Source organism: Colobus angolensis, unplaced genomic scaffold (genome assembly GCF_000951035.1).
Source record: "Colobus angolensis palliatus isolate OR3802 unplaced genomic scaffold, Cang.pa_1.0 Scaffold121, whole genome shotgun sequence".
Lineage (NCBI taxonomy): Eukaryota > Metazoa > Chordata > Mammalia > Primates > Cercopithecidae > Colobus > Colobus angolensis.
In genome coordinates, this window is record NW_012113253.1 from 6,418,820 (window position 1) to 6,446,133 (window position 27,314).

The 27,314-nt window shown below is 41.9% G+C and overlaps 1 protein-coding gene across 2 annotated transcripts in view; it reads right to left on the minus strand.

Annotated features, from left to right (window-relative positions):
- GRHL2 (grainyhead-like 2 (Drosophila)) overlaps window positions 1-27,314 on the minus strand; it is a 192,637-nt gene that overhangs the window by 56,093 nt on the left and 109,230 nt on the right. For both annotated transcript variants that reach the window (XM_011931471.1, XM_011931464.1), the window contains one exon: window positions 17,881-17,975. In XM_011931471.1, the coding sequence (XP_011786861.1) occupies window positions 17,881-17,975 (95 nt within the window). The remainder of the gene's footprint in view (window positions 1-17,880; window positions 17,976-27,314) is intronic.

Sequence of the window (27,314 nt, forward strand, 5' to 3'; positions counted from 1 at the left end):
GAAAGAAAGAAAGAAAGAAAGAAAGAAAGAAAGAAAGAAAGAAAGAAAGAAAGAAAGAAAGAAAACACGCTATGTCTGATTCTCCTACTGATTTTCCATAGTATAAGTATTTTGCCCACTACAGCCACACGGACAGAAAATACTATTACTGTCCCTGGAGAAGCCCTAATGGCAGAGAATTTTTATTTAACAGTCATTTATGCAACAAATATTTTTGAAGTGCCTACCAAGTTCCTGAGGCTGTGCTAGGCGCTAGCATAGATGCATTGGTTATGGTTCCTGCAACCACAGAAGTCAGGGATGATTGAGAGAGAACGTATGATGATGCTCTAAAGATAACAGCTTCATCAAACACTAACCTTTAGGTTATGAAAAAGTACACTTTTCAGAGAACACCTGAAAAACATCTTGGCCAGACTGTATAAATGCAGTTGTATGTCAGCAAAGCAAATGATCACTCTGGTGAGCTATGCAGTTGTTCATCATTTTGGCCACGTCCTTCATAGAGATCTTCCTGCTGGTGGCCATAATCACAGGAGTCTTAACACAGACTGGTTATTTTCCACTCCTCATAAAGCCTGCCTAGAACTACAGCAGCCAGAGGAGAAAAGTGTTCTGATGAATATTTCCTAAGCTATTAAGATTCATGGTTGGCTCACTGATTTAACCACGTGTCGCTCACAGTGGACATACACTCAGACAGGCAGGAAGCAATATTAAATGTGGTCTTATCAGCTCAAGTCTCAACTAAGAGCCGACGTGATGGAGTGTGAATATTTACAAGGGCCATTTAAGTGGGACAGACCCACTAGATCCACTGAAATAACTGCTTACTGGCAATATACTATAATACATAGACCAAATTTTCCCTGGAGGAGTTAGAAAAACCAATCACCCAGTAGAGATGGTCTTTAAAGGTCAAATGAGCTACCACGTATCAGTCTTCACCGGAAGACACTTAGGCTGGGTTCTCTCAATAGAGAGAGGTCCTTAGCAGAAGCTCTAATGGGCTCTCTAATTCCATTAAAAGTAAACAACACAAGAATCTGCCTTTTCTGCTACATTGTATCGTCAGCTCCCAGTGAACCTATAAGGGAGGGATTTTATAATAGGGTTGGCATTGTTTTCCTCTTGCCTAGCTGCCTGACCCACTGGCAAAGCACAGTTTCAGTACCTGATGGTATCAATCATAGTCTCGCTGTGCTGCACTCAAAACCCAAATGGTTGAACTTTAACTGAAACTGGGGGTAGGGAGGAGTTTGGAAAGTCATGGAAGGACATTAAAGCCTTAGCTTGGAGACTGATAAGCATTCATTTGTTTCATCTTGCAAACCCAACCATATCTCAGCTCCATGCACAGCAGGGAAATGTGAAAGCAAATTACTTGGAAGTATATCTACAAAGCACTTGTTTGTAAATATGTATTAGAGGGGCTTAAGGAAAAGGTATAATTTCCTCTACCAAATGTTCATCCAAATGTCACGCATAGAAAGCTATTTTTCGCTTCGGTGGAAGCCTTGATTATGTAAAAGATGTATAAATGCCATAAACAATCTATCTGTCTCCCAAGCGTTAAGAAAGTTACGAATGCTCATATAATATTTTTAAAACCTCACTTACTTGTTTTCCTATAATGCTAATAGCACGTAATTTATTTTTTAAGAAAGAATTCATTAGATCAGGTGTATTCAGGCAGATAATAGATACAATTTTAATTTTGTCATCAGTTCAAGGGTTGATTAAGACAGAAAGATTGTTTCTAAATGTACCAAGATCTTTCCCAGAAATAGAAGCAGTCTCATGATATTTGGCATTTTTTTTACAAAATCATTTGTTACATATGAATCACAATTCCCATTTTGTGTTTTCTACCCAAGGCAAGTGACTTTACTGAAATTATAATACTCCTCAGGTGTACATTATGCATGCAGTAAGATTATTAAAATAAACACAAATCAATGAGCTTTAGAATTGCTACATTAACTTGATTATTGACTCCTAAACCTTTTTCTGAGAGCTTTCCATTAAAATAAATGGGCCTACTTTTGATTCAGAAAGCAATTTGGGATTCAAAAAATTGTAACATCTGTGATTTGATACAATGTATTTATTTTCCTCTTTAAACAATTGTATTTTGCACTTTTAAGATGTTTCTCTTTAAAGACTAAGAAAGCTACTTATATCCTGATAATTGAGGTTGAAAAAAAAATTCTTTTCCAAGAAATTGCACAGGATAAGCCTCTAAATCACAGGTACAAGGTATATATTAAGAAATAATCATTTTAACATGAGAACACATTTTCCTTTCACAAACTATATAAATGTGATTTTGCCGGATTCTTCACTCTGTTCCTTTCTTGGTTTTTAGAATTTCTACAGACAGCTTTCTCACATTTTACCTTTTTTCTTCCATTTTGATAGGACTGTATTTGTGTGCAGATGCAATGCCAAATTGAGACAGAAGATAGACTAAAAGTAGACAATATTAAAATGTGAAATCTCAGCTTTGGGCAACCATCTTTTTTTATGCATGTATTCATCAAATAGTGATTTAATGTCTTCTTTCTGTGCTTGGCTTGTGCTGGGAGATGGGAATACAGGATACAAGACAGACTACCTGCCCTCAGGGAGCTTGCTATTTTGTTGAGGATATAAGAAATGCCTAGATTTCATAAAATGTACAATGATATAGCACTTTTAGGAAGTACTTTTTAAGAATGTTTATTTCATTTCTTCCTTTCTTCCTGATAAAATATTTATTTTCTCCTCTGAGTTCTGCAGGTATGTATGTATACACACAGATGCACACTTGGTGGACTCACATACTCTACCATAGTTTCCCGTACTCTTTCAGTGCTCAATTTTTTGTTTGTTCTCCTTTCAGAGGCTTTGCTGCCTCCTGTGTGCTCTGCCTTCTGTGCTGTCCCTGCAAATCATCACACTGCCAACTCCTTCTCATTCAGATTCAGTCCAATGTCAACTCTGCAGAAATATCTGCCTTGACCATTCCATGGAGAGCTGCCTTTTACCTCTTCTTCCTCCTCCTCTCAACCCCTTGGCCCATGACCAGTGGCAGAGTCTGTCAAATTTCTCTTTTTTCCTCTCTTCATAGCACATACAATTACTTGAATTTATCTTATCATTTGTTTGCTTAGTGTTTAATTATCTGCTTGCTGCATGATGCTGAAAAGTCCTTAAGAGGAGGGTACTTGTCTGCTTCAAGCTCACTGTATTCCCAGTACTAGGCCCATGGTAGAGAGTCAACAAATATTTGTCCAACAACTTAAGAGAAGATAAATTATTTTTCTAAATACAACTATATCTATGTCCTTGCTTTCATAAGCAATACCTCCTAAGAGCAGAGATTAATATGAGTAGCTGAAGTCAATTTAGTATAGTGAAGTTAGCTGCTCTGACCAGATGTTATGTATCAACAATCATAAATTGAGCATCAACTATATATTAAGCATGAATATCTTCATCAATATCTATCTATCTATCTATCTATCCATCCATCCATCCATCCACACTATGAAGATGCTATATACAGAGGCCATGGGAAATACAGAAGTCTATCTATGGCAGGGCCCTGCCCTCAAGGGAAAGGTGGGGTCCAACAGTATTCACTGTTGTGGAAGGTACGTAATTAGATATTAAATTGAACACTCCAGACTCTGTTTGCTTTAAGAAGAGAGAAGGTCAGGCATGGTGGCTCACGCCTATAATCCCAGCACTTTGGAAGGCCAAGGCAAGTGGATCACCTGAGGTCAGCAGTTCGAGACTAGCCTGGCCAACATGGTGAAACGACATATCTACTAAAAATACAAAAATAAGCCGGGCATGGTGGCACATGCCTGTAATCCCAGCTACTGGGGAGGCTGAGGCAGGAGAATTGCTTGAACCTGGGAGGCAGAGGTTTTAGTGAGCTGAGATCCCGCCATTGCACTCCAGCCTGGGTGACAGAGTGAGACTTCATCTCAAAAAAAAAGAAGAAGAAGAGAGCTCAACAAGGCAGCCAGGGAAGATTTCCTGTAGGAGTCTTGAGACAGGAGAAAAAGAGATGGAAGGGAAAAAAAGCTCATGCTGGCTCTGAAAAAATGTAGAGATAACCCTAATGGAAAAGGAAGGTTTATATCTGGAAAGTGAAGAAAGAACCTGAAAGGTGGGGAGTGGTGAGGAAAGAGGCAAATCAATCTGTTTTTATCACTGTGATCCAGTAATAAGCACTGAATGAGGCCAAGTGTGCATCTCTGAGGCCAAGGCAGATAGAGCTGTGGCCACAGCCTCCAACATCCAAGCTACAGAGAGGACAGGGGCATGAGGACTAAGAAAAGGTTATTGTGTTCAGTAGTGGAGAGCATCCATGCTACTTCCAGAGGCCAGACCAATGGAAGGGAGGAGAGGAAGGTGATTGCTGGGCAAGTGAGACAGGTCAAAGAGATGGAGAAGAAGCACCTCAGCTAAGGGAGGGATGGGAGCACTGGGAGCGGGCACCTGGCCCAGCAGAGGTGCACTTCTGAGATGAAGGAGGCGTCCACACGACAAGAGATGAGGTATGTAAGAGGCTGCAGAGAGGAGTGGCTGTGGGAATCAAGAGCCTCAGAAGCAGGGGATAAAGGAGATCAACTCACAAGTGAAGTTTTATGAGAGGAAGAAAGAGCTTTCTCTGAAGCTGGAGGGTGAGAAGACATAACAGTGAGACAGCAAAAGAACTAACATAACTAGCTCCATTTTTGTTTAAGGGGTCTTTACCCATTCCTCCACATAGGCAAGGATGATTTCAGAGCACTGACATAATATGTGAAAACAGCAGTCATGTAGCTTTTATAACTAATCCTGGGATGAAAGGGGAAGTATGTAAACAACTAACTATGTTTTGTTAAAGATTTTTAGGAGCACTGTGACCTGATCAAGGACAAGGAAGTTCCCAGCCTCCTCAGATACTCACTGCTGTCCAGATGTCTGTAGTCACTGGTTACCTCTTGATCTCAACCCCCTTCTTGTCCTCCTGCCCTTACTATTGAAAGAGCCTAAAGTTTGTACTGACCTCTGATGGTACCTTAGAACATTAGCTCACCATCTTCTCGGTTGTTCCTTTCTGAATAAACCTGCTTTTCCTTCCACCAACCCTTGTCTCTTGAGTCTGGCTTTCAAGTGGCGAGAAGCCAAACCTGGGTTTGATTATAATGAAAGTAAAGCAAAGCCAGAAAAAAATATCCACCAAGAGGCTCAAAATGGTGTGCCTAGTGCAAAGCCTAGCACTACAGCCTCAGACTCATTGTCTAACCTTTCTGGGCCTCACTTTCTTCTTTCAAATAGGCATAACAATCCCTACCTTAGTACTGTGACACTCAAATGAAATAATATTTTTAAACTGTAGAGTGTCATGAAAATCGAAAGAATTTTACTATCATCAACATTATCTCTCTCCTTTGAGACACCTCGTCTCTCAGCTGGTCCTGTTCTTGAACTCCAAGCTCTCACCCACATGGCAGAGTCAACAAAGTCCTCTCCATTTTACCTCCCTGAATGCTCCTGCCTGGGTGGCCTCCTTAGCATTCCCAGGGTCCCCCAGTTCAAGCCCTCCTTTCTGTAGGATTACTACTTCCTCCCTCTATTGCTACGTTCCAGCCGGATTCTCTCCCTGGGGATTTTGTGAAGCTAACTTCAAATGATCCAAAGGTAGATGAGTTCTGATTTGCATTAATGGAACAAACATTTAATTAAGAAACATTGATTTAAAAACATTAAATCTCTTTCCCCACAGCACTTTGGGAGGGGTTGAATCCCAGGTATTGCTGGGGAGAGCACGGGGAAGTCACTCAGGCAGAAACCTTTACTGCTCTTCAAACTACAACAGTTTCTCCCGCTCGGCTCTGTCATGAGCAGATCCTGCGAAGCAGCACATCGGGGTGAGGGAGACTTTTGACACTGCGTAATGAGAGATTGGGCTGCTTGGTGAAATAATGAGCTCCCAGGCAGAACTTCAGTGCAGGTGGAAAGATTCATTCACTTGACTTTTTCAGCATTTATTACGTGAAGCTTTTTCTGTTCATGTTTAATACTTAAAACTTGTTTTGAGTTGGTAATATCTGAATATGGTACAAAATCCAAAAGGCACAAAAGGGCAAACTGTGAAAATTACCTCCCTTCCTTGTTCCCCAGCCAATCAACAATTTCTTGAGTATCTTTCTAGAAACATGTTATGCAAATGTAAATACACATCATTTCCTATTTTACACAAGTGGTAGCATAAAACGCACACAGGTCTGCATCTTGCTTTTTTCGCTTAACAATAAAGTCTGAAGATCGCTTTCTCTCTCTCTCTAAAAAAGCACCAAATGTGGAATGACAATTTCTTCAACATTAGGTTGTTTCTAGTGTTTTCCTGTCATAAACAATGCTGCAATGAACTTTCTACGTGGCTTTTGTTCACAGGTGCATGTATAAATTTACTTCTGAAACTGCTTTCTTCAAAGCAAGGGCAGCCTTCTCAGCAGCATCTTTATAACAGGCGTTTCCTAATTTAGTATGCATCAGAATCGCCAGGAGGCCTGGCTGAAGCACAGGTTACAGGGCCTCATCCCCAGAATTTCTAATTCAGTGGGCCTGGGTTGGGAGATACAAATATTTGTGTTTCTAACAATCTCCCAAGTCAACACTGATGCTGCTTTTTGAGGATCACAGTTTGAACAATCACTGCCTAAACCATTGGACTTTCGTGGCCCTCTCTTGTCCTCTTTGTCCTCCTTCTCCTTCCTTCCTTCCCCTTTCTTCTCTGCTCTTACTCACCACCCCTTCCTTCTCCAGCTCCTCTCCCTCTACATTTTCTAAAGTCCCATCCTTCACCCTGTTTTGCCCACCCTCCAATTCTCTCCACAGCAATCTCATCCTTTCTCATGACTTCTATCATCACCTCTTTACAACTAACACTAACTTGTCTCCTGAGTGTCACACTCTCCTGAGTGGCGCAGTGCCCTCTCTCCTTGTGCTTTCCAGGTTCTGCACCTTTGGACACTGCCTTATTCCCCACTGCACACTCTTCTTCCAGCTTCCTTATGTCTAAGTCCACCTGATCCTGAAGACACACCCTACATGCCACATCCTTCCTCGTATCTTCCCGATCCCACAGAAAGAGGACCTCTCTACATGCTGAAGTACTTAGAACTAAGGTGTAGGGGTGTGTGTGTGTGTGTGTGTGTGTGAAAGAGAGAGAGAGAGTGAGAGAGAAGAGATAAAGCAAATCTGGCAAAATATTAACAATGAGTCAATCTAGGTGAAGGGTAAGTGGTATCAAATGTATCAGTCTTTCAATTTTTCACTTGAAATTTTAAAAAATAAAATGTAAAAAAATAAATAATGGAGCTGCCTCTCTCTTCAGATCTTTTCTTCTAGCACTTTATCTCCCGTAGAGTCACTGTCACTTACCTACCTTGTATTTCAATTATTTACATCTGCATCTCAGTTCCTAGCCTAGTCCTAACATTCTCTAAGCGCAGGGATTCGGCCTGGCTTGTTTGTTCAGGACCTCCACCGCCTGGCCCAGTGCCTGATATGCAGTGGGTGTGATTATTCCCTTGTCAGAGGTGAAAGGAGATATTACTACTAGGTCTTTCCAAAACAAAAAGGTGCCATGGAAAAAGCACATGCTTCAGAACCAGACAGCCCAAGGTTAGAATTCCAGCTCTACCATGCACTAGCTGTGCAACCTCAGGCAAGCTAGTTAACTTTTCTGGGCTTCAAATTCCTCATTAGTTAAATGGAAATTGTTATTCACTTAAAAATATGAATATTGCATAATATATATGGAGTGCCTGGCAGAGTGCCTGGTATAGGGTAATCACTGAACAAATATTAGTCATTGTGTACACATGCACACACAATCATTTTATGAAATCCAGTATGCAGTCTAATTCTCTGCACAATACAATAGTTCGTACATGTTAATTACAGAGTCCTAAGCAAAATTCAGTCCAGAAACCATTCTAACAAAGATCTAGCCATTGATACCTTTGATGAGATGCCTTCCAAAGATTATTCCTTTTATATATGAATTAACTCCAGCTTTATAGCTTTTCCTAACATCCATTACCTTATAAAACTGGAACAAAGGCATGGCTTTGTTTAAGTTCAGTACCAAAGACTCCAACAAATGTTTACTTTTCTCTTGTAAGGCTTCCTTTACCCACACCACACCTCAGCAAACACATAAAAATGCCATTTGCCCTGCTTTGCAGTGTGCAATTCAATCTTTCAAGACCCCTCCTAGGAGTGTCCCCCAACCCTATTTTTACTTTTGAGACCAAGGGATATGTTTTGTGATATTCTGTAATTTTCCACAAGATTGCCTATTTAAAATCAGGCAATACATTAATTTAGGCAAAAAATTGATATATAACTTTTTCTTGATCATTAACATCTACCAACCCCATATCATCCTAGACTGTCTTGTAAGCAGAAAAAGAACTTCCCAGTCAAAAGCACTGGGCTGCTGAGGGGTGCAGGCTGGGGAATAAGCAAGGTCATGAACCCACAGGGCACTCAGGAGTGTAGTCTCCTTCAGACAGTCCTTTAGTTTCCATTTTCATCCTGAAAAACAGTATTGACACATCTTCTCTTCTCCTTTGGTATCCAGCAATGGAGTTCAGCAGAACAAGAACACTGTCCATTTAGGAACAGCCCTTTGGAAAGCACGATTCGTTAAGACTACCGAAACTTTAATTTTCAAAACAGCTGGCTTGGCACACAATGGAGGCTCAATAAAAACTGATTAAGCAGTTTAGACCAAAAAGGAAGAGAGACAGAGGGAGGGAAAGGAGAAAAATAACACATTTGAGACAACTTAATGGATTTGCCATGATATGGTACTGAACACAAGCCGGACTTTCAATTAGTATAACCTTATTTTTCACCCTTATTTTTCAACCAAAATTATTCACTGAATAATTTGCAGTATATGAGAAGTTAGAATACCTGTGTTTTCTCCAATTTATTCCTTTTTCATAAGCTATGGCCAAAGCCCTGTGGTTCTCACCATCTTATCTTTCAAGCTACTGAAATTGAGATAATGAGGACACAGAGCTGTTTTTCCTCTCTAATAGCAGCTGCTGGAGCAGAAAGCTAGGCTTGGCTTGCTCACCTTGAAAAGACAACACTGAGAGAGGAGGTGAGCAGAGGAAGTGAGAGGAGGAAGAGAGTTAGGTTTTCTACGGAAATAGTAAGTCAGCCTATATGATGGCTCTAGTCACATCTCACAACATGAAGCCAGTTCACTGTCATCACCATGACCCAGGCCACATCAGATGCACTCGTAAGTCCAGGGCAGCTGTCAGGCAGTGCTGGGACATTTAAATCAACTTCATTTTCTCCCTTAAAAATGGATTTACAAATACAGATGAGAACATTTTACTTTCAACTTGCACTTTTAGTTTCCTCTCACCAGCCAGCTCATCTTAGCACATCCCTGTTTACCTCCCTGAGACAGGCTCTCAGTTCTTAGATGATATGTACTTGTTAGTATTAAAGCAAAATCCAACAGGAAGGCAATGGGGCAAAACTATTAACGCAAATAGGGCCCAAAGGAAATATCAACATGTCTCCTCACCTTGCATTTTCCCACAGTTTCAAAAATTACATACACACCTCTTTCGTAAATCCAATGCATTTGAAGCATTCCAAAGAGACCCAAGATTAGAGGAATCTCTCTTTAAAAGGAATATTGGCTTATGCGTAAGTAGTCACTTCCAATTACCACCCTGGTACATGTGAGGATTTGTTTCTTGGATTTCTTAAGTTGCACATGTAGAGTGGAGGGTCACTGTATGCCTCCTGCAAGCTTCATCTTCTCTGATCATAACCCTCATTCTTGTTTTGGAAATTTTTTAGTGCTGTGCTTCTTGCATGGTTTTGAAAAAAAAAAAAAAAAAGAGCAAGGAATTGCCTCCACTATTCATAACAGAAAAAATATACTAGAGAAAGGTGTACTGACATCGTGTAAATGAATAAAAATGGAATCCAGGATACCAGGGAAAGGAGCTGGAGAGAGATGGGGGAAATGAAGAATAAATGTGTAAAGGCACGGAGAAGAAAACACTGATATGTCTCAGCACTGTAATTGAAAACATGCACTGATCTTTGCAGAGGATCTCACTAGTGTTAGGCTAATCAGCATGCCAATGCTCCGTTGAAGAGTGCAAGGAATTTTCACTCCCACATCAGTTCCGGTCAATATGTATGATATGGACAGGTGATGTACCAGGGTAACAGAAGACGTGGATAAGGAGAGCCCTATGTGCTGGAAGTGCTGGACCAGCAGGCCCATTTTTGTGGGGAAGGAGAAAGTGTGGCATGAGGACAGGGCACGTGGCGAAAGCAGGGTGGCCTGATTGAACTGCTTTGCTCAAGGAAATGGGGTTAGCCACTCATTTTCTTTCTTTCTGGATGCACATAGTTTGTCCCCTATAAATTGCTTGAAGAAGGAAAATCATAGCTTGCTTTGGGTTAAAACAAAAATCAAATTTCTCTCTATCAGGATAGTCAACAGCATGGGCTCTGGACTCATAGGGCCCTGAGTTCTAAATTCACTTTTTCCATGTGCCCAATCTTGCAGGGCCTGATATGTTGAGAGGTAATATTTAGTGGAATCAGAATCTAAGAGGCCCAAGAAGATTATCCATGATGTCTCTTAGGCTCTTTGCTCCCTTTCCCACCTCCATTGGGTTTCAGCCCTGCCCACCTCCAATCTCATTAGGAAAATTTATTAACAGAGATAAAAGCAGATGCTTTACTTTGTCCTTGGCCCTTTCCAAAACTGCAACAACTTCCTGTCTGGAAGGTCCGCCCCAGTCCCAAAATGCAGGAAGAACATTTGCTGATGCTCTAACAAAGCAGAAGGCTAGACAAACCAATACTCCTAAGTCCTCTCCTGCAACTCAACACACAGCGGGAGCGGGGAGCGGGATACACATCGCTCAGGAAAGTAATCACTCTGCTTCTGAAAACGGAGGCACTGGCCTAGAAGGCAGCAAAAAATAACCCTGGGAGATCAGAGTTTTATATAATTGAATTATAATAGACTTTTCTAAAAATCATAAAGATCGGAGACGGCTAGTAGTAGATTTATTTGTCAGCATGATTATTTAGTGTGATGGTGAGAGGTGACAACATGCTAGCAGCCCTCGCTCCCTCTTTGCACCTCCTCGGCCTCAGTGTCCACTCCGGCTGCGCTTGAGGAGCCACGCGGGGTCCTCTAGCACTGCTGCGCCGCGCTGGAATTCTCGCTGGGCCTCAGCCGCCTCCCCGATGGGCGCCACCCCCGCCTCCCCGATGGGCGCCACCCCCTGCTCCACGGCACCCGATCCCATCGACCACCAGATCCCATCAACCGCGCGATTCCATCAACCGCTGGATCCCATCGACCGCCGAAGAGCTGAGGAGTGTGGGCGTGAGGGCCAGGGGACTGGAAGGCAGCTCAGGCTGCAGCCCCCCTGCAGCATCCACTAGGCTAAGCCAGCTGGGCTCCTGAGTCAGGTGGGGACTTGGAGAACTTTTATGTCCAGCTAAAGGTTTGTAAATGCACCAATCAGCACTTTGTGTCTAGCTCAAGGTTTGTAAAGGCACCCATCGGTACCCTGTGTCTAGCTCAAGGTTTGTAAACACACCAATCACTGCTCTGTGCCTAGCTAATCTAGTGGGGACTTGCAGAACTTTTGTGTCTAGCTAAAGGATTGCAAATGCGCCAATCAGCACTCTGTGTCTAGCTCAAGGTTTGTAAACGTACCAATCAGCACCCTGTCAAAACGGACCAATCAGCTCTCTGTAAAATGGGCCAATCAGTTCTCTATAAAATGGACCAATTGGCATGACGTGGGTGGGGTCAGATAAGGAAATAAAAGCAGGCTGCCCAAGCTAGGGCTGGTAACTTGTTGGGGTTCTCTTCCGACTGTGGCACCTTTGTTCTTTTGCTCTTGGCAATAAATCTTGCAGCTGCTCACTCTTTGGGTCTGCGCAGCCTTTATGAGCTATAACGCTCACTGTGAAGGTTTGCAGCTTGGCGTCTGAAGCCAGTGAGACCAGGAAGCCACCGAGAGGCATGAACAACTCCAGACATGCTGTCTTTAAGAGCTGTAACAGGGTGGAGGTCTGTAGCTTCACTCCTGAAGCCAGCGAGACCACTAACCCACCAAAAGGAAGAAACTCCGGACACATCTGAACACCTGAAGGAACAAATTTCAAACACACCATCTTTAAGAACTGTAACACTCACCGTGAGAGTCCGCGGCTTCATTCTTGAAGTCAGCGAGACCAAGAATCCATCAATTCCAGACACAATGGTAGTGAACATTTTAACTGGATCCTGAACTAAGGTCATTCTAAAAGGCTTGGAGGCAGAGCAATTTAAAAAAATATTCATGGAAAGAAAGTTTTAAATCTTAGTATTATAAACCAAGGAAGGGTGAAGCGTAGAGACGTGGAGGAATTGTTACAGTGTTCCAGTGAAAAAATCCGAAAAGGAAACATGTTCCTGAAAGTGCAAAGCACTAAGCATCTTTAATGCTCAAGTAATTCTTCTCTGTGGTCATATGAGGGAGGTCTTTGTAGCGCACCAAGATTGGTTTAATCTTAAACTCATTGTGAACAGAGAAAACAGCCCTGGACAAAAATAAGGGGCCCAGTTTCAAGACTCCTTAGAAATCTAGGAGAAAAGGAAGTCTGTAATTAGGGTTTGCTGCACTCTGCTCTGGGGGTGATGTCATCACTTGGAAAAGGCAGTGCTCGGTGCCAGGAATCTGAGCTCACAGCCCTTTAATAACTCACTAGGGTCTGGCGTGACCAACAAATCTACTTCTTAGGTGCCAGTGTTTGGGTAAGGGGAGAACGAAAATTTAAAAATTCTTGTAAATGGGAGTCATGTGAAAGAATATGACACAGAAGTCCTCCCATTGGGATGATATGGATGGGATCTTAATCTACACACACACATATGTGCACACACACACTTCCCATTGTTTTATGGCTTTTTTTTTTTTTTTTTTGCCAAAAAAAAAAAAAAAAAAAAAACCGGGGGAAGTAAAAAGCCAGTTACTTGGGTGCCAGGGCTAGAATCTGGTTGTCTGAACCCCTTTTCAGTGCTTTCTGCTGCCGCACACTGGGCCCTGCCTGCCATCAATTTCCAAGCAGTGACAGTGTGGACACTCAGAACCTTGTCCACCTAGATATCAGCAGCCCACGGACACCTGTTCACATTACACAGGCTTCCAGACTGCAGAGACCCTGAGGACAAAAGCCGATCCTGTTGGAGACTATTTCTGCTGCAAAGACTCTGTGTCACAACCAGCAAAACGGGTTCTGGGTTGAAGAACTCTGCAACAGTCCTGCAAGAATCCGCCTGCAACGGACACTGCAAATCTGGAATTAATCCCCAAACCTCGTTTTAACTAATAGCTTTAACACCTTCCCTGGGAAAACGTTTTCCTATAATTTAATTTAATTAAATGATTAGAGTTTCATGTCTTTCCTTCTTTTCTGTTCATGCTAAATGAGAGGTAGAAATAAAATGTAAGTCAGCAATGAAAGAAAATGTATGCTTTGGAAAAATCCATAAGCCTTATCATCAGGTCTTGATTATAGATCTGTGGCAAGAATACCAAATACTGGATTGGTTTTTTGGTTTTTGTTTTTTAAATAAATGCATCAAAACCTAAATATCCAAATAAAAACTATCCTTTAACATAATCATCTTGGGAAGACATACAGGTTTCTCCAATGATGCTGCCAAGGTTTTAAAGCATATTTAGAAGGTCTCCTCTGATATGGCCGGCTCCAAAGATATATAAAACTTAGTGCAAAAAAAAACCTCATCCTTAATCCTCAGGTGGTATTATCCAACTTGTTGATGTGTATTCACATTTGGATCGAGGTGGTTTCTGGTGTTTTTTTTTTTTTAACATCTTGAAAGACCAAGATTTACCACTGTTGTGAGCATTCAGAAGAATGTCACAGATTCCCCCTTCAGCAGTGGGGACACAAATCAGCGCCTGGCCTGCTACAGCTGCAGCACTATGAGGACCAGGCCAAAGGAGCCAGGGAGCCAGGGAATGCTGGTGGCCTTGCTTGCCCCATTCCTCTGAGCTCCAGGCAGAAAGACTGAACCTACCTATGGCTTCAACCTGCATTGTGTCACTACCCTCCTAAATGCTGAAAGACAGTGAAGAGCTAAACTGCATATTAGTTGCATGGGGGGCATAGTTGGGCATGAAAACTCAAATGTTCACCAGGGCTAGGCAGGCAAAATTCCAGAATGGAGAATGCTAGAGAAAGCCATAAAGAGCCCAGTACGTTATTAGAGTCATTCATCACCTTGCAAACACTAGGGCTTAATGGTTGCCAGAATCTTTAATTATCCAAGAGACTTAAAAACCTGGATTTTTAAAAATAATAATCTTCTGATTATTTAATGTGGGCCAAAAAAAGTTAAAATTTTAAATAGAAGTACAAAAATGCATAACACACACATACATATATGCATTCTGTGGACCATCTAAAGGCTGCAGGCCACAAGTTTGTGTCCTCTGGCCATACAAACTAAAATATCATGTGATACTGAAAGGGCCTGCTGCCCTGAAGCCTGGGAAAGATTTCTGTGCAGACGTTACCAATGGGAAGTTGAAAGCAAATGCAACTACTCGTGACAGATAGGTCCACAACATGAAGATCACAGACACTTCCACTGTGAGAGGGATGCCTTTTACTTCTTGCTTTGTTGAAAAGCTTTTTTTCAACAATCATGCAATTTTGCCTTTTGTAGTCTGCTTATTATAAAATCAATGATATTTTAGAGAAATGCCTTAGGCTCCGCAGATTAAAAAAATCTTCTCAGCCTTTCTAATGAAGTAGATTTAACCTTTATGGTTTCTCTTTAAAAGCTCTTCAGTAACTAACACAGGAACAGGAAACCAAACACCTCATGTTCTCGCTCATAAGTGGGAGCTGAACAATAAGAACACATGGACACGGAGGCGGAACATCACATCACCAGGGCCTGTGAAGGGGTGGGGGTCTAGGGGAGGGAGAGCCTTAGGACAAATACCTAATGCATGCAGGGCTTTTACTTCTTGCTTTGTTGAAAACCTAGATGATGGGTTGATAGGGCCAGCAAACCATCATGGTACACGTATATCTATGCAACAAACCTACATGTTCTGCACTTGTATCCAGGAACTTAAAGTAAAATAAAACATTAAAAGCTCTTCAGTAGTCTGGAGAAAAATATTTGGAACTTTTTTCATTACTTATTGATTAACCCAAACCTCAAACAATTGCTGCCACCAAGTAATAGTCACTTAAAATATTATTAATGAAGCTAAACAAATTTTGCAACATAAAACAATGCAATATAAAATATCCTCCACTGTCTTTTTTCAAAGCATATGTGAGCTTAAACTTGTCTGCTCTGAGCAACATGGTTCATACACATGCATACTCACATATACACCCACATGCACAGGCACACACATTTAGACAAGGAAAGTAAGCTCCTGCTTATGGTGAATGAGTGGTATGGAATGAACTGGGCTGGAAGGTCAACTCAACTCCACATTAACTATCTCACTGGTTTACTACAGAGCCTGAAGCTTCCATCATTAAACTGTCCCTTCTAGGTTAGGCATTTCTATAAAAGGTTCTTATTGAAGCAGAACAGTTAAAACATTCACCCACTAGCACTCATTATCACAGATTGCGTGATAATCAAAATTATGGTAATGATTACAGCTCATAGTTATAGCTTGCCTTAACATTTGTTTTGTTGTTGTTGTTGTTGTTGTTGTTGGTGGTGGTGGTGGTGGTGGTGGTGGTGTGTGTGTTTAAGACAGGGTCTTGCTCTGTTACTGAGGCTAGAGTACAGCAGCATGATCATGGTTCATTGCAGCCTTTACTGCTTGGGCTTGAGCAATCCTCCCACCTCTGCCTCCTGAGTAGCTAGGACTTCAGGTGCATGCCACCCTGCCCAGCTAATTTTTATTTTTTATTTTGTAGACATGGGGTCTCCTTACTTTACCCAGGTTACTCTTGAACTTCTGGCCTCAAGGATCCTCCCACCTTGGCCTCCCAAAGCGCTGGGATTACAGGCATCAGCCACCATGCCTGGTCCTTTAACACTGATAAGACACTTCCAGTTACATGACCCCATTTTCTTTCCAGGGACTCTGACATAGGCCCTGCCTCTCCCTGGTCACACTGTTGCTCAGTTACTGTTTCCCAGGCCTCCCTCCCCAGAGCACTGGATCATCCATCGTGCTTTATGCCCTCAGCATGATGCTGGCTGCAGCAGAGACATTTGGAAATCTGTGTGTTTGTCTGTATGTCAGAACCGAGGCCCAGAGAGGTCAGATAACTTGCTCAGGATGGCTCAGTGGCCACCCTAGTCCTGTGCCATTACACAGACTGCCTCTTACTGATCAGGTCGGCAGTCTAGCCTCTGAGAGAAGAGGGAACGATGAGAAAGCGCAAGCTTTGGCTGGAATAAGAAGGCACTAGGCAGGAATGTGGGAAAGGTACAGATAGCCCTGAGCACAGGAGCACAGTGTTCTCAGGAGAGGGGAGGGGCAGGGAGAACGGGCCTCGGGTAGCCGAGGAGGTTAACAAAGTGCCAAAAGCACATGGCTTGAGCAGGAAACTTTAAATGGAGGAGGAGTGGACCTTAGAGACACATTTGCCTACAGTTCTGTGTGGGACCAGTCTCGCACCCCACGGCAAGGTCTGCTTCCTTTCTGGGAGGCACTGAGACTGAGCCACAGAAACTTCTCCAGGCTGTACGGGCACTCGATCACCATTTGCCCATTTGGGCTGCCTTTCTCAGGCCTATTCTACATTGTTTTATACTTGAGTGAAATGAGACACTGGGCAATTCTTCTTCTGTAGCCGGGCCTGCAAACTCCCAACCCATTTCCTTTCTCACCCAGCCTTCCCCCTGCTCTCAGACAATAAAGCATTGACCAGAGCAGTGTACATTGACCTTTTCATTTGCTTGAAGACAAACTCTTCTAACACCCTCCTAGATGATCCAGAACTAGACCAAAAAACAAGCTTAGGTTTCATCTGGCACCTTCCCATGAGTGCAAAATAAGAATCAAGGATCAGAAGCGAAGGAACACAGAAAGGAGGGTGGGCATAGCAGAATGGTTTGGGGTTTTCATAAAATCAAAGAGACTCGTGGCCGTTTGGATAAAAGCCTTCTTTTATCCAAACTGGTACAATAGTGGACATCTCTTCTCAGGGCTCACATCACCACAGATTTTGCCTTTGTACTTCTTAAACCATGTGGGCACCACGAGAAACAGAAAAAGATTAGTTAAGCAGCCAACACTAAACAAGTGGCCGAAGGTCGCACTGGTGGCCACACCTCTGTCAGTAGAGCTCAGGGACCTGCAGCCTGCTTCCTGTATTCCATCCTTCAACCAGCTTAAGCCTGGAAGGGCTATGGGGTCAGCGGTCTGCCCAGAAGCTTACCTACAAACACATCAGCTCTGAGCTCCTCCCTGTGTCTGGAGGAGGCTGCACGGAGAGGCCTTTGGGGGAAATCTGCACTGCAGAGAGAAAAGGTTTCCTGGCCTCATCTTCCCAGCTCCAAGTGCTAAAATGAAGCCTGGGGCCTGAAGGATTTGGGTGGGACATGCAACTTGGCTCATTACATTCTACACGAAGCCACAGAGGAGCATGCTCCCTTTTCTCCCTTACCCTCCACAAAGGCAAAAGATGAAAGGTTCATTTTCTTTTCAATAGGAGGCTACCGATAGAGGCTTTTAAAAAAGAATAAACTGCAGAGGATGGGCACGTTATTAGGAGGTATGAACAAAGAATCAATGCTATTTTGTCACTCACCTTCGCCTCTTCATTCACATCCCAGGTAAAGGAAACAGCATTATATGCAATCTCTTCGATGTTTCCAATCGTATTAAAGCTCTCCTTGTAATCGGCTGTAACATTTAAAAAAAGAAGCTTTTAAAGCAGTAAGAGTGACTCAGTGACATGTACTGAACCATCATTTTCCAATGGGTAAATTTAAACTTTGCTTATTTTTCTAGCTATCTCCATGCTAACAGTTAAGGATTGGTGCTCACTTATGTTCTTTTACTAATACTTACTCTGTAAGAATGTAAGCATGTTCCTCTATTAAAAGAGTAAAACTAAGCAAACCAATGTTCTTAGCTAATTTGTTCATTAGTTTCATGTTTTACTAGTTTTATAAAATTATCAAGGTTTTCTCTTTTCTCCCAAGCCCCATGTCACCTACCCACTCTCCCTCCTGCTCACTTTTCTGCCACTTAATTTTGCTAGAAGTACCAGGGTACTCCACACAGAATTTTTGGTAGAGCAGAATATTCTGTTTATCAGCCAGGCAGTGTCATCAGGACTTTAGTTAAAAAAAAAAAAAAAAAAATTTCAAGAGACCACAGTAAAGTTTTTTTTAAATTTCTTTTTGGGGCCTGGTGTGGTGGCTCACATCTGTAATCCCAGAACTTTGGGAGGCCGACGTGGGAGGGTCACCTGAGGTCAGGAGTTTGAGACCAGCCTGGCTAACATGGTGAAACCCTGTCTCTACTAAAAATACAAAAATTAGCCGGGCATGGTGGCACATGCCTGTAATCCCAGCTACTTAGGAGGCTGAGGCACAAGAATCGCTTGATTCTCGTGCCTGGAAGGCGGGGATTGCAGTGAGCCAAGATCGTGCCACTGCACTCCAGCCTGGGTGACAGAGTGAGACTCCATTTCAAAAAAAATTCTTTTTGGACTTAGCTATGGAGAGTTGAGTTAATCATACTTAGTTCACTGTCAACATTGGCCTATTCAAGGCCCTCTCTTATTTTACGACTTTATTTGGTTACTATATATTTCTTTTTCTTCCTATTATCCTTCCCACAAATGCAATAGCTATAAATGTGTTAATATATATTCTTGTGGAATATATTGGTTTGATTTTCCTGTGTACATAGCTTTTTAATTATCATAAATTCTGTTGTTCTATGACTAAAGTTGCCAGATTGGGCAAATATTTGGGATATACTTATCTTCAAAATGTATTCATGATTTATAAGAAATTCAAATTTAACTGGCACCCTGTATTTTATCTGGCAATCCACACTATAGACCTTTTCAGATCTAACCTTACTGCTGGTTGCATGCCTATTTCTAACTGTGGCTGCAGGGACTGTCCATCACAGTTTACTTATCCCCCATCCCAGACATGGACCCTTCAGTTGTCTCTGCTCTCTGGTACAGACAACTCTGTGATAAAAATTCATATTCCTGGGAGCTGAAGTGATGGCTGATCACATAAAAAGCTCCTAAGTGTGCTCTTCAGGACAGCCCTCCAGACTCAGTCTCCAGGGTGGATGAGCCAGTGCAGCCTCCCACCAGAACTCTATTTCCCTCTTTCTCCCTACTTTCTTGCCAATCTGATGAGCACAAGGCAGCATTCCACTGACAATATATTCGCACTTCTTCTACCGCTTTTAAGTTCAAGCATCTCTTCTCACACAGGATAGCCAACCAGGTGTCTCCTTACAGAGCCTGCTTACTAATGTCCTTTGCCGTGCTTCTGTGGTTTCCCCCATGGAAATTTTAAAGCCAAACTACATGTTTACATTTTAAATAAAGCACACACTTCAATATAAAAGCATGTGTGGCCACCACAGGAGAGTCAGAGGTCATGAACAAATAAGAAAAATATTTAAAAGCAACCACAATCTTCTCATCCACAAATAACCAACTATAAACAGATCTGTGGTACACTTTATCCTTCCTATCTTTCTCTCTGCTTCCCTTTCTCAAAAATATGTAAATATATGATACAATACTATAACAGTTATTTCTTAATGTATTTTTTTTTTGCCTAACACATCATCAGCATCTTCCCATGTCAATAAACTGGTGTAAAATTACTTTTAATGGCCAAATACCACTAAATTGAATTATGTGCCATGACTTTATTTTGCTTGTCTCGGCCAGATGATGTCCAATACTTTTCTATTTCAAATAATGTTTTATTTAATTATCTTTACAGCTAAAAATGCATATATGCTTAATTGTATTTCATTAATATATATTCTTAGAAGTGAAAGTAGCAGGTCAAAGGAAAAAAAATTTAAGGCTTTTTTCTTTTTTTTTTTTTTTGAGACGGAGTCTCGCTCTGTTGCCCGGGCTGGAGTGCAGTGGCCGGATCTCAGCTCACTGCAAGCTCCGCCTCCCGGGTTCACGCCATTCTCCTGCCTCAGCCTCCCGAGTAGCTGGGACTACAGACGCCCGCCACCGCGCCCGGCTAGCTTATTACATTTTTTTAGTAGAGACGGGGTTTCACCGTGTTAGCCAGGATGGTCTCAATCTCCTGACCTCATGATCCACCCGCCTCGGCCTCCCAAAGTGCTGGGATTACAGGCTTGAGCCACCGCGCCCGGCCCTAAATTGAAGGCTTTTAATTCATTTTGTCGAAGTGTTCCTGCAAAAGCTGAAACAGTTGATGTTCACAGCAACAGTGCACGTGTTGTTTTTTCCCCAAAATATTTCTTTCCAAATTGATACGCAGAACTTGGTGACTCATTAATTTAATTTGTAATTTATTGATTGCAAAAGAGGTTGAACCATCTTTCATTTTGTTGTTGACTCTCTGTATTTATTTTTTTCTCTGTTTTATTTATTTATTTATTTATTTATTTTTATTTATTTTTATTTATTTTTGAGACAGAGTCTCACTCTGTCACCCAGGCTGGAGTGCAGTGGCGCGATCTCAGCTCCCTGCAAGAGCTGCCTCCCGGGTTCAAGCGATTCTCCTGCCTCAGCCTCCCGAGTGGCTGGGACTACAGGCACCTACCACCACGCCTGGCTACTTTTTTGTATTTTTAGTAGAGACGGGGTTTCACCGTGTTAGCCAGGATGGTCTCGATCTCCTGACCTCGTGATCCACCCGCCTCGGCCTCCCAAAGTGAGCCATGGCACGCGGCCCTTCTCTTTGTTTTAAAAATGTATTTATTTATTGCAACACTTCCTGTTCTGTCCTCTGTGCATTTTTTCCTTAGGGTATTCAGTTTTCTTACTGATTTTGAAATAAATAGTTAAAGCTAAAAGAGAAAACAAAAAGCAAAGAAAAACAATTTTATATCTTTCAAATTTAGAACAAGGTTATACGACTATACTTGGGATGATTTTAAATATAAACCTGTGCTTCCAGCAGGCCAGCCAAACTCTTAAAATTTTGAAAAGAAAAGAAGACCATTGAATTCAGATCAGTTGAAGTCCTTGATTCTTTTTAGCTAATTATTCTAAAAGACAGTCTTGCAACTTTGAAGTTTTAAATACACATTTAAAAATAAGCAGCTTTTAGGTGAATTATAAAAAAGAAAGCAAATGTTATATCTAGAAATAAAGACAAACCAAGAAAATTTGGTCAAACATGTATCCTAGCTCTCGAGTTACAACATTATAAGGTTTTATTTCCCATAGCGTCTCCACATAAAAAATGTCTTGTTCAAGGTCCCTGTCAGTTTCTATCACCTTCACTTAATCAACAAATGTATTGAGGAAATATTTACTATGAGCCCTCTATGTGCCAGGCAGTGTCCTCATGCTTGAGAAACAGCAAGAAACAAAACTAGGTCCCTGATCTTTTGTCTCTTTCAGTCTCAGAGACAGAATATAAAAAGGTATATAGATAAATAAATGAACAAGACGATTATCCTTAATCTGTTTTTTATGCCCAAAGCAAAAGGATAGTAAGACTACTTTTTATTGGGTGGTTCCATTACCTTGTATATGTCCTTCATGGCATGTACAAGTATTTTATTTATTAGTTTACTATTTATCACCAGCATTTCTCATTAGTTGTATATATTATATGAGGGCAAGGAACTTATCTTAAATACTGCTGCTTTCTTAGTGCTTAATATCATACTCATAGGATGGGCTCCATAAGTTTGTTCAGTGAACGAATGGACGGATCCTTAGGCATTCTAAACAAGAAAGATAACTAAGAGACTAATTGTCATGTACTCTTCTCCAGCCTTATACCATACAAGAAATGTCTGCTCATCTCTACCCTTTGTGTTCAGTCTCTACAGGTGGTACAATAGCTTTGCTCCCACTTCATGACTGTCAAAGTCTTCCAAGAGACTAAACAGCTGATGCAAACCGATGTGACTTCGTCCACATGCATAGTTGTCCAACATATAAAATGCTAATAGTTGTGCCTCCAGTTTCTGAAAGCTGGGTGAATGTCCTTTGGTGAGTGTTGTATGCTTAAGAGTTTATGGCCCATGGTAGGAATGGAAACTCAGTGACCTGGTGCTGAGCCTTCCTCAACCTATTTTCTCAAGAAAGTTTCTCAAACCCAAATGTTGTCAATATTGACAGCTACAGTCAGGAAAAGGCATAGTCATGAGCTGCTGTGCCAGTTTCCTTGAGCTGTCATCACTAATTACCATAAACGTGGTGGCTTTGAACAACAGGAATATTTCTGCTCACAGTTCCAGAGGCCAGGAGTTTGAAATCAAGCTGTGCCATGCCAGCAGTGTGTCACTCCAATCTCTGCTTCTGTCTTCACATGGCCTTCTCATCTGTGTCTCTGCATCTGTTCCCCATTCTCTCTCTCTCTTTCTCTCTTTATTTTATTTATTTATTTATTTTGATACAGACTCTTGCTCTTATTGCCCAGGCTGGAATGCAATGGCTCATTGCAGTCTCTGCCTCCCGGGTTCAAGTGATTCTTCTGCTTCAGCCTCCCCAGCAGCTGGGATTACAGGCACCTGCCACCATGCCTGGCTAATTTTTTTTGACATTTTTAGTAGAGATGAGGTTTCACCATGTTGGCCAGGCTGGTCTTGAACTCCTGACCTCAGGTGATCCGCCTGCCTCAGTCTCCCAAAGTACTGGGATTACAAGTGTGAGCCACCGTGCCCGGACTGTTCCCCCTTCTCTTCTAAGGATTTGTCATTGGATGTAGGGCCCACCTTAATCCAGAGTGATCTCATCTTGAGATCCTTAATCACAATCTGCAAACGTCTTTTTCCCAAATAAGGTCATATTTTCAGGTTCTGGGAGTTAGGACGAGGACATATCATTTTCAAGGGTCCCTCTCAACCTCCTACATCTGGGATTCCTTCCTGTGATTAGAACTCATGTGACCTGAGTGAACGGCTTCTTTTTGCAATGATAGTTACCATAGCTAAAAAATAATCATCCCTCTTTAAACGAATTATAAAACACATCATTGTGAACATATTGAATTTCAAATGGACTTTTTTTACCCTAAAAAAAGTGATAAGGCAACATAAAAACTACAGATTTTAAATACTAGTTTGTAAACACAATACTAACATCTACCTCGCGAAGATAAGTGAAAAAACAGGAAAATTACTTAATATTTTCCATAACAGGCAAGATGCAACAATGTTATTATTGGTTGAAACAGGTTTTAGAAAATTATGCTGGCTGGGCATGGTGGCTCACTCCTGTAATCCTAACACTTTAGGAGGCTGAGACAGGCAGATCACCTGAGGTCAGGAGTTCAAGACCAGCCTGGCCAACATGGTGAAACCCCATCTCTACTAAAATACAAAAATTAGCCAGGCGTGGTGATAGGTGCCTGTAATCCCAGCTACTTTAAAGGCTGAGGCAGGACAATCACTGGAACCCGGGAGGCGCAGGTTGCAGCGAGCTGAGGTCACGCCATTGCACTCCAGCTTGGGCAACAGAGACTCCATCTCAACAACAACAACAGCAAAAAGAATAAAACCATGGGGAGAAAAGAATGGGAGTCTTTCTAATGAAATAAGAGTGAACTTGATCTCATTGTTAATGTCATATGCTGCCAGTGATACAGCCACAATGTTCAGGGTCCTCTCTAAGGCTGTGTGTGTCCTTGGAATCTCAGAGTGAAGTGTATGGGAACACACGGAAATTCTCTAGGGACCTGCTAGGATCCTCCCAAAGCAGAACAAGTGTTTCCAAATTCCCATGGCTGACAGGCTTGAGTGGATATTCTATAACGGTGCTTCTCAAATGTTGCAGGGCACCAGAATCACCTGGAGGGCTTTGGTAAAATGCAGATTCTCTGTCCACTCTCAGAGATTCCAATTCCATAAGTCTAGAATGTGGCCAAGACTCTGCATTTCTAGCAAGCTCTCAGGTAGAGCTGATGTGGCTGGTCTGGGGACCACACTTAATACTGTTCTATGGAAAATGGAAATACCAAAATAATTAAAAGGAGCAATTTCATTATTGGATTATTTTGGTGCATTTGGTTCACTCCACACAGTATTAGAAAGTGCTATATTTGGCCAGGCATGGTGGCTTGCGCCTGTAATCCCAGCAACTTGGGAGGCCAAGGCGGGCGGATTAAGAGGTCAGGAGTTCGAGACCAGCCTGACCAACGTGGTGAAACCCTGTCTCTGCTGAAAATACAAAAATTAGCCGGGTGCGGTGGTGCGCACCTGTAATCCCAGTTACTCAGGAGGCTGAGGCAGGAGAATTGCTTGAACCCAGGACAGAGGCTGCAGTGAGCCGAGATTGTGCCATTGCACTCCAGCCTGGTGACAGAGCAAGACTCTGTCTCAAAAAAACAAACAAAAAAAGTGCTATATCTGTCATTAAGGTCCTATGTCAACTATCAATGAAGTCCATGTGAGAGTTCCTCTTCACTTCTCAGATTTCCCTTCTTAGGAGGACTAAATACCAGTATGGGAGGACAGGCAGTTACATGCACAGTAAGATTCAAGCACCATCTGCTTCAGGATGTCTTCTTATTCTTATGCCTGGAAGCTCATCATGAAACACTCCATCCTTTGGATAAAGACATTGTCATCTCCTGGCATTAAAATACAAATGCTCTTACGATAATACCTGCCACAGAGAACTTACAAGCTCGTGCCAAGCCTATGTGAAGCTTTTATCACCTCTGCTAATCCTGGCAACCACTCTATGAAGCAGGAATCAGCATCTTCCTCCCACAGAGAAGTTAAGCTGTTTGTGGAAAATAACGTAGCTGGTAACAAGCCAACCTGAGATTTGAATCCAGGTCTGCTTGATGCCAAAGGCCACACTTTTAACCACTGCCCATATTCGTCTTGCAAATTCAACAATACATTGTCAGCAGATATTGGGATCACAGTATGTCCTACAATGGCTACTAGTTTGTTGGGAAGCACTAAAGGAGTGTAAGCTTGATCAGGGAAAGAGACTGGACATTTTGGGATCATTGCAAATTCCTTGACAAGGACAAGGTTGGGGTGCTTCAGTAGAGAGGAGACAAACAAGAAAGTATCTCCATATACTGCAAGCACTGTGAAGACTGAAAGAAAAATTCCAAAGTTAGCCTTTCTAAGGAAACAAGAGGTGTCTGTGTTGGGGAAATGATGATAAACTTTGCAGTGCTTCAGCAAAGGGCTGCTGAGGATGTGTGAAAGTGCAATGCTTTGTGTTTGTGTTTCTGGCAAGTTATATTTGGCACAGAAATTCTGGGATCCAATTCTAGTTGAATTGTTATGGTGAATCTTTTTGTTATCTTTTCTATTTTTTATCTTTTGCATATAATCACTGGCCTGTTAATAGGTTTTTAAATTCAGACTTCTGGAGGCTGAGCTTTCTTCAGACTGATCGTAGGTGCAAGTGTGATTCTAGAAATCCTGTCAAAGGCAGTGTTAATTCCTCCACCTTAATTAAGCTTCACACACTTGGTAAATTATAACTACCCCTTCTAATTATTTTTGTATATATTGTTGGAGATTAAAAGGAGTGGCATAATTAATATAAAGATTGCTTCTCTTCTGAAAGGTGCGGATTCTGTCTGGACTAGTGAAATAATGAAGCTGGAATGCTGAAAATGGCTCTGGGCACGATTGCTGACTCAAGGTACATATACCACAGCCTAATAAGATGCTTTTAACGAAAGCTGAGAGCTCGACATAGTTTATATATTTGGGGTCCTGATGCTTACAAGTCTATTTACAGGGTGGCAATCGAGGCATAAAGAGAAAGGACATGGTGGTGGAGACACAGACCTGAATTTAATTTTCCATCCTTCTTCCCACCAAGCCCTGAGACCTCTGGTGAGTTAACTCAACTTCTCTGAACTTGAAATTTCCTCCTCTACAAAATAGAGACAATAGCTAACAGAACTGGGCCCTGCTAGTCTTATAGTGGAAGGTGGGACCAATACGGGTCTCCACTTTGCACCTCCCACCTGTCCTCAAACATCCACTTCTCCCTGTCTGCAGTGCCCAATAGGATCTGCTCAAACTCAGGAAACAGGAGAGGGTCATTCCAGGAGCAATTGCTCTGACTTGAAACAGGCAGAATAAATGAACCCTAGTCTAAATAGATTCTGAGATTTTTTTTTCTGTTTTCAAAATCAAAGCAGTGGCTTCTTCAAAACTGAATGACTCACAAGAACTCACGTATGAGTTCATTATTTTCTTCATAATGCTTTACAGAGTCAGAGGTGACCTGACTGGGTTTCCTTAAGTGTGTTGACACTAGAGCTGATTTGTAGAGGTACTAAAGTATTTCCATCATTGAAATACTGGCCCATGAGCAAATAATAATAATGGCCACCATTTTTTGAGAGGCCTGTGCTAAACATATATACTTCACAAGTATTACTTCAGACAGCTTTGCTTGGTAGCTTTTTATTGTTATTATTCCTACGTCATAGGATAGGGAACAGGTAAGCATGTAAGTACTCCCCCATCCCCCACAGTCAGTTTGTAAGGGGCGAAGTTGGGATTAGAACTTATGAAATTCATCTACATACATGCCAGAGGCCTTTGACTTCTCTGCTACACAGCCAAATGAGCACCTTTCCACACAAAATCCAGGGCAATTACAGCTGAAATTATGGAAACATATGGGACCAGCATAGAGTGACTCCTCTATTAATATATTATTAAAGGCATAATTATTAATAATATCGTTACTATTTACTCTCTATGGCTTAGTATAATACCCTCACAGACAACATTTGTGTTTCTTAGAACTTTCCTTTTAGGCTACATCTAATATTTTACCCTCCTGTTTGTGGAGAAGGAATTATACAGACAATGTTATAGCTTTCAAGTTGTACTGACCAGAAGCACAGAGTATGAACATTTTACATTGTAACCCATTACTATGTTCTGTGTATGTTAGTATTTTTTATTCTATATGATTTCATTTTTTAAGAATGTTGGTCTTGGGCCGGGGGCAGTGGCTCAAGCCTGTAATCCCAGCACTTTGGGAGGCCGAGACGGGCGGATCATGAGGTCAGGAGATCGAGACCATCCTGGCTAACA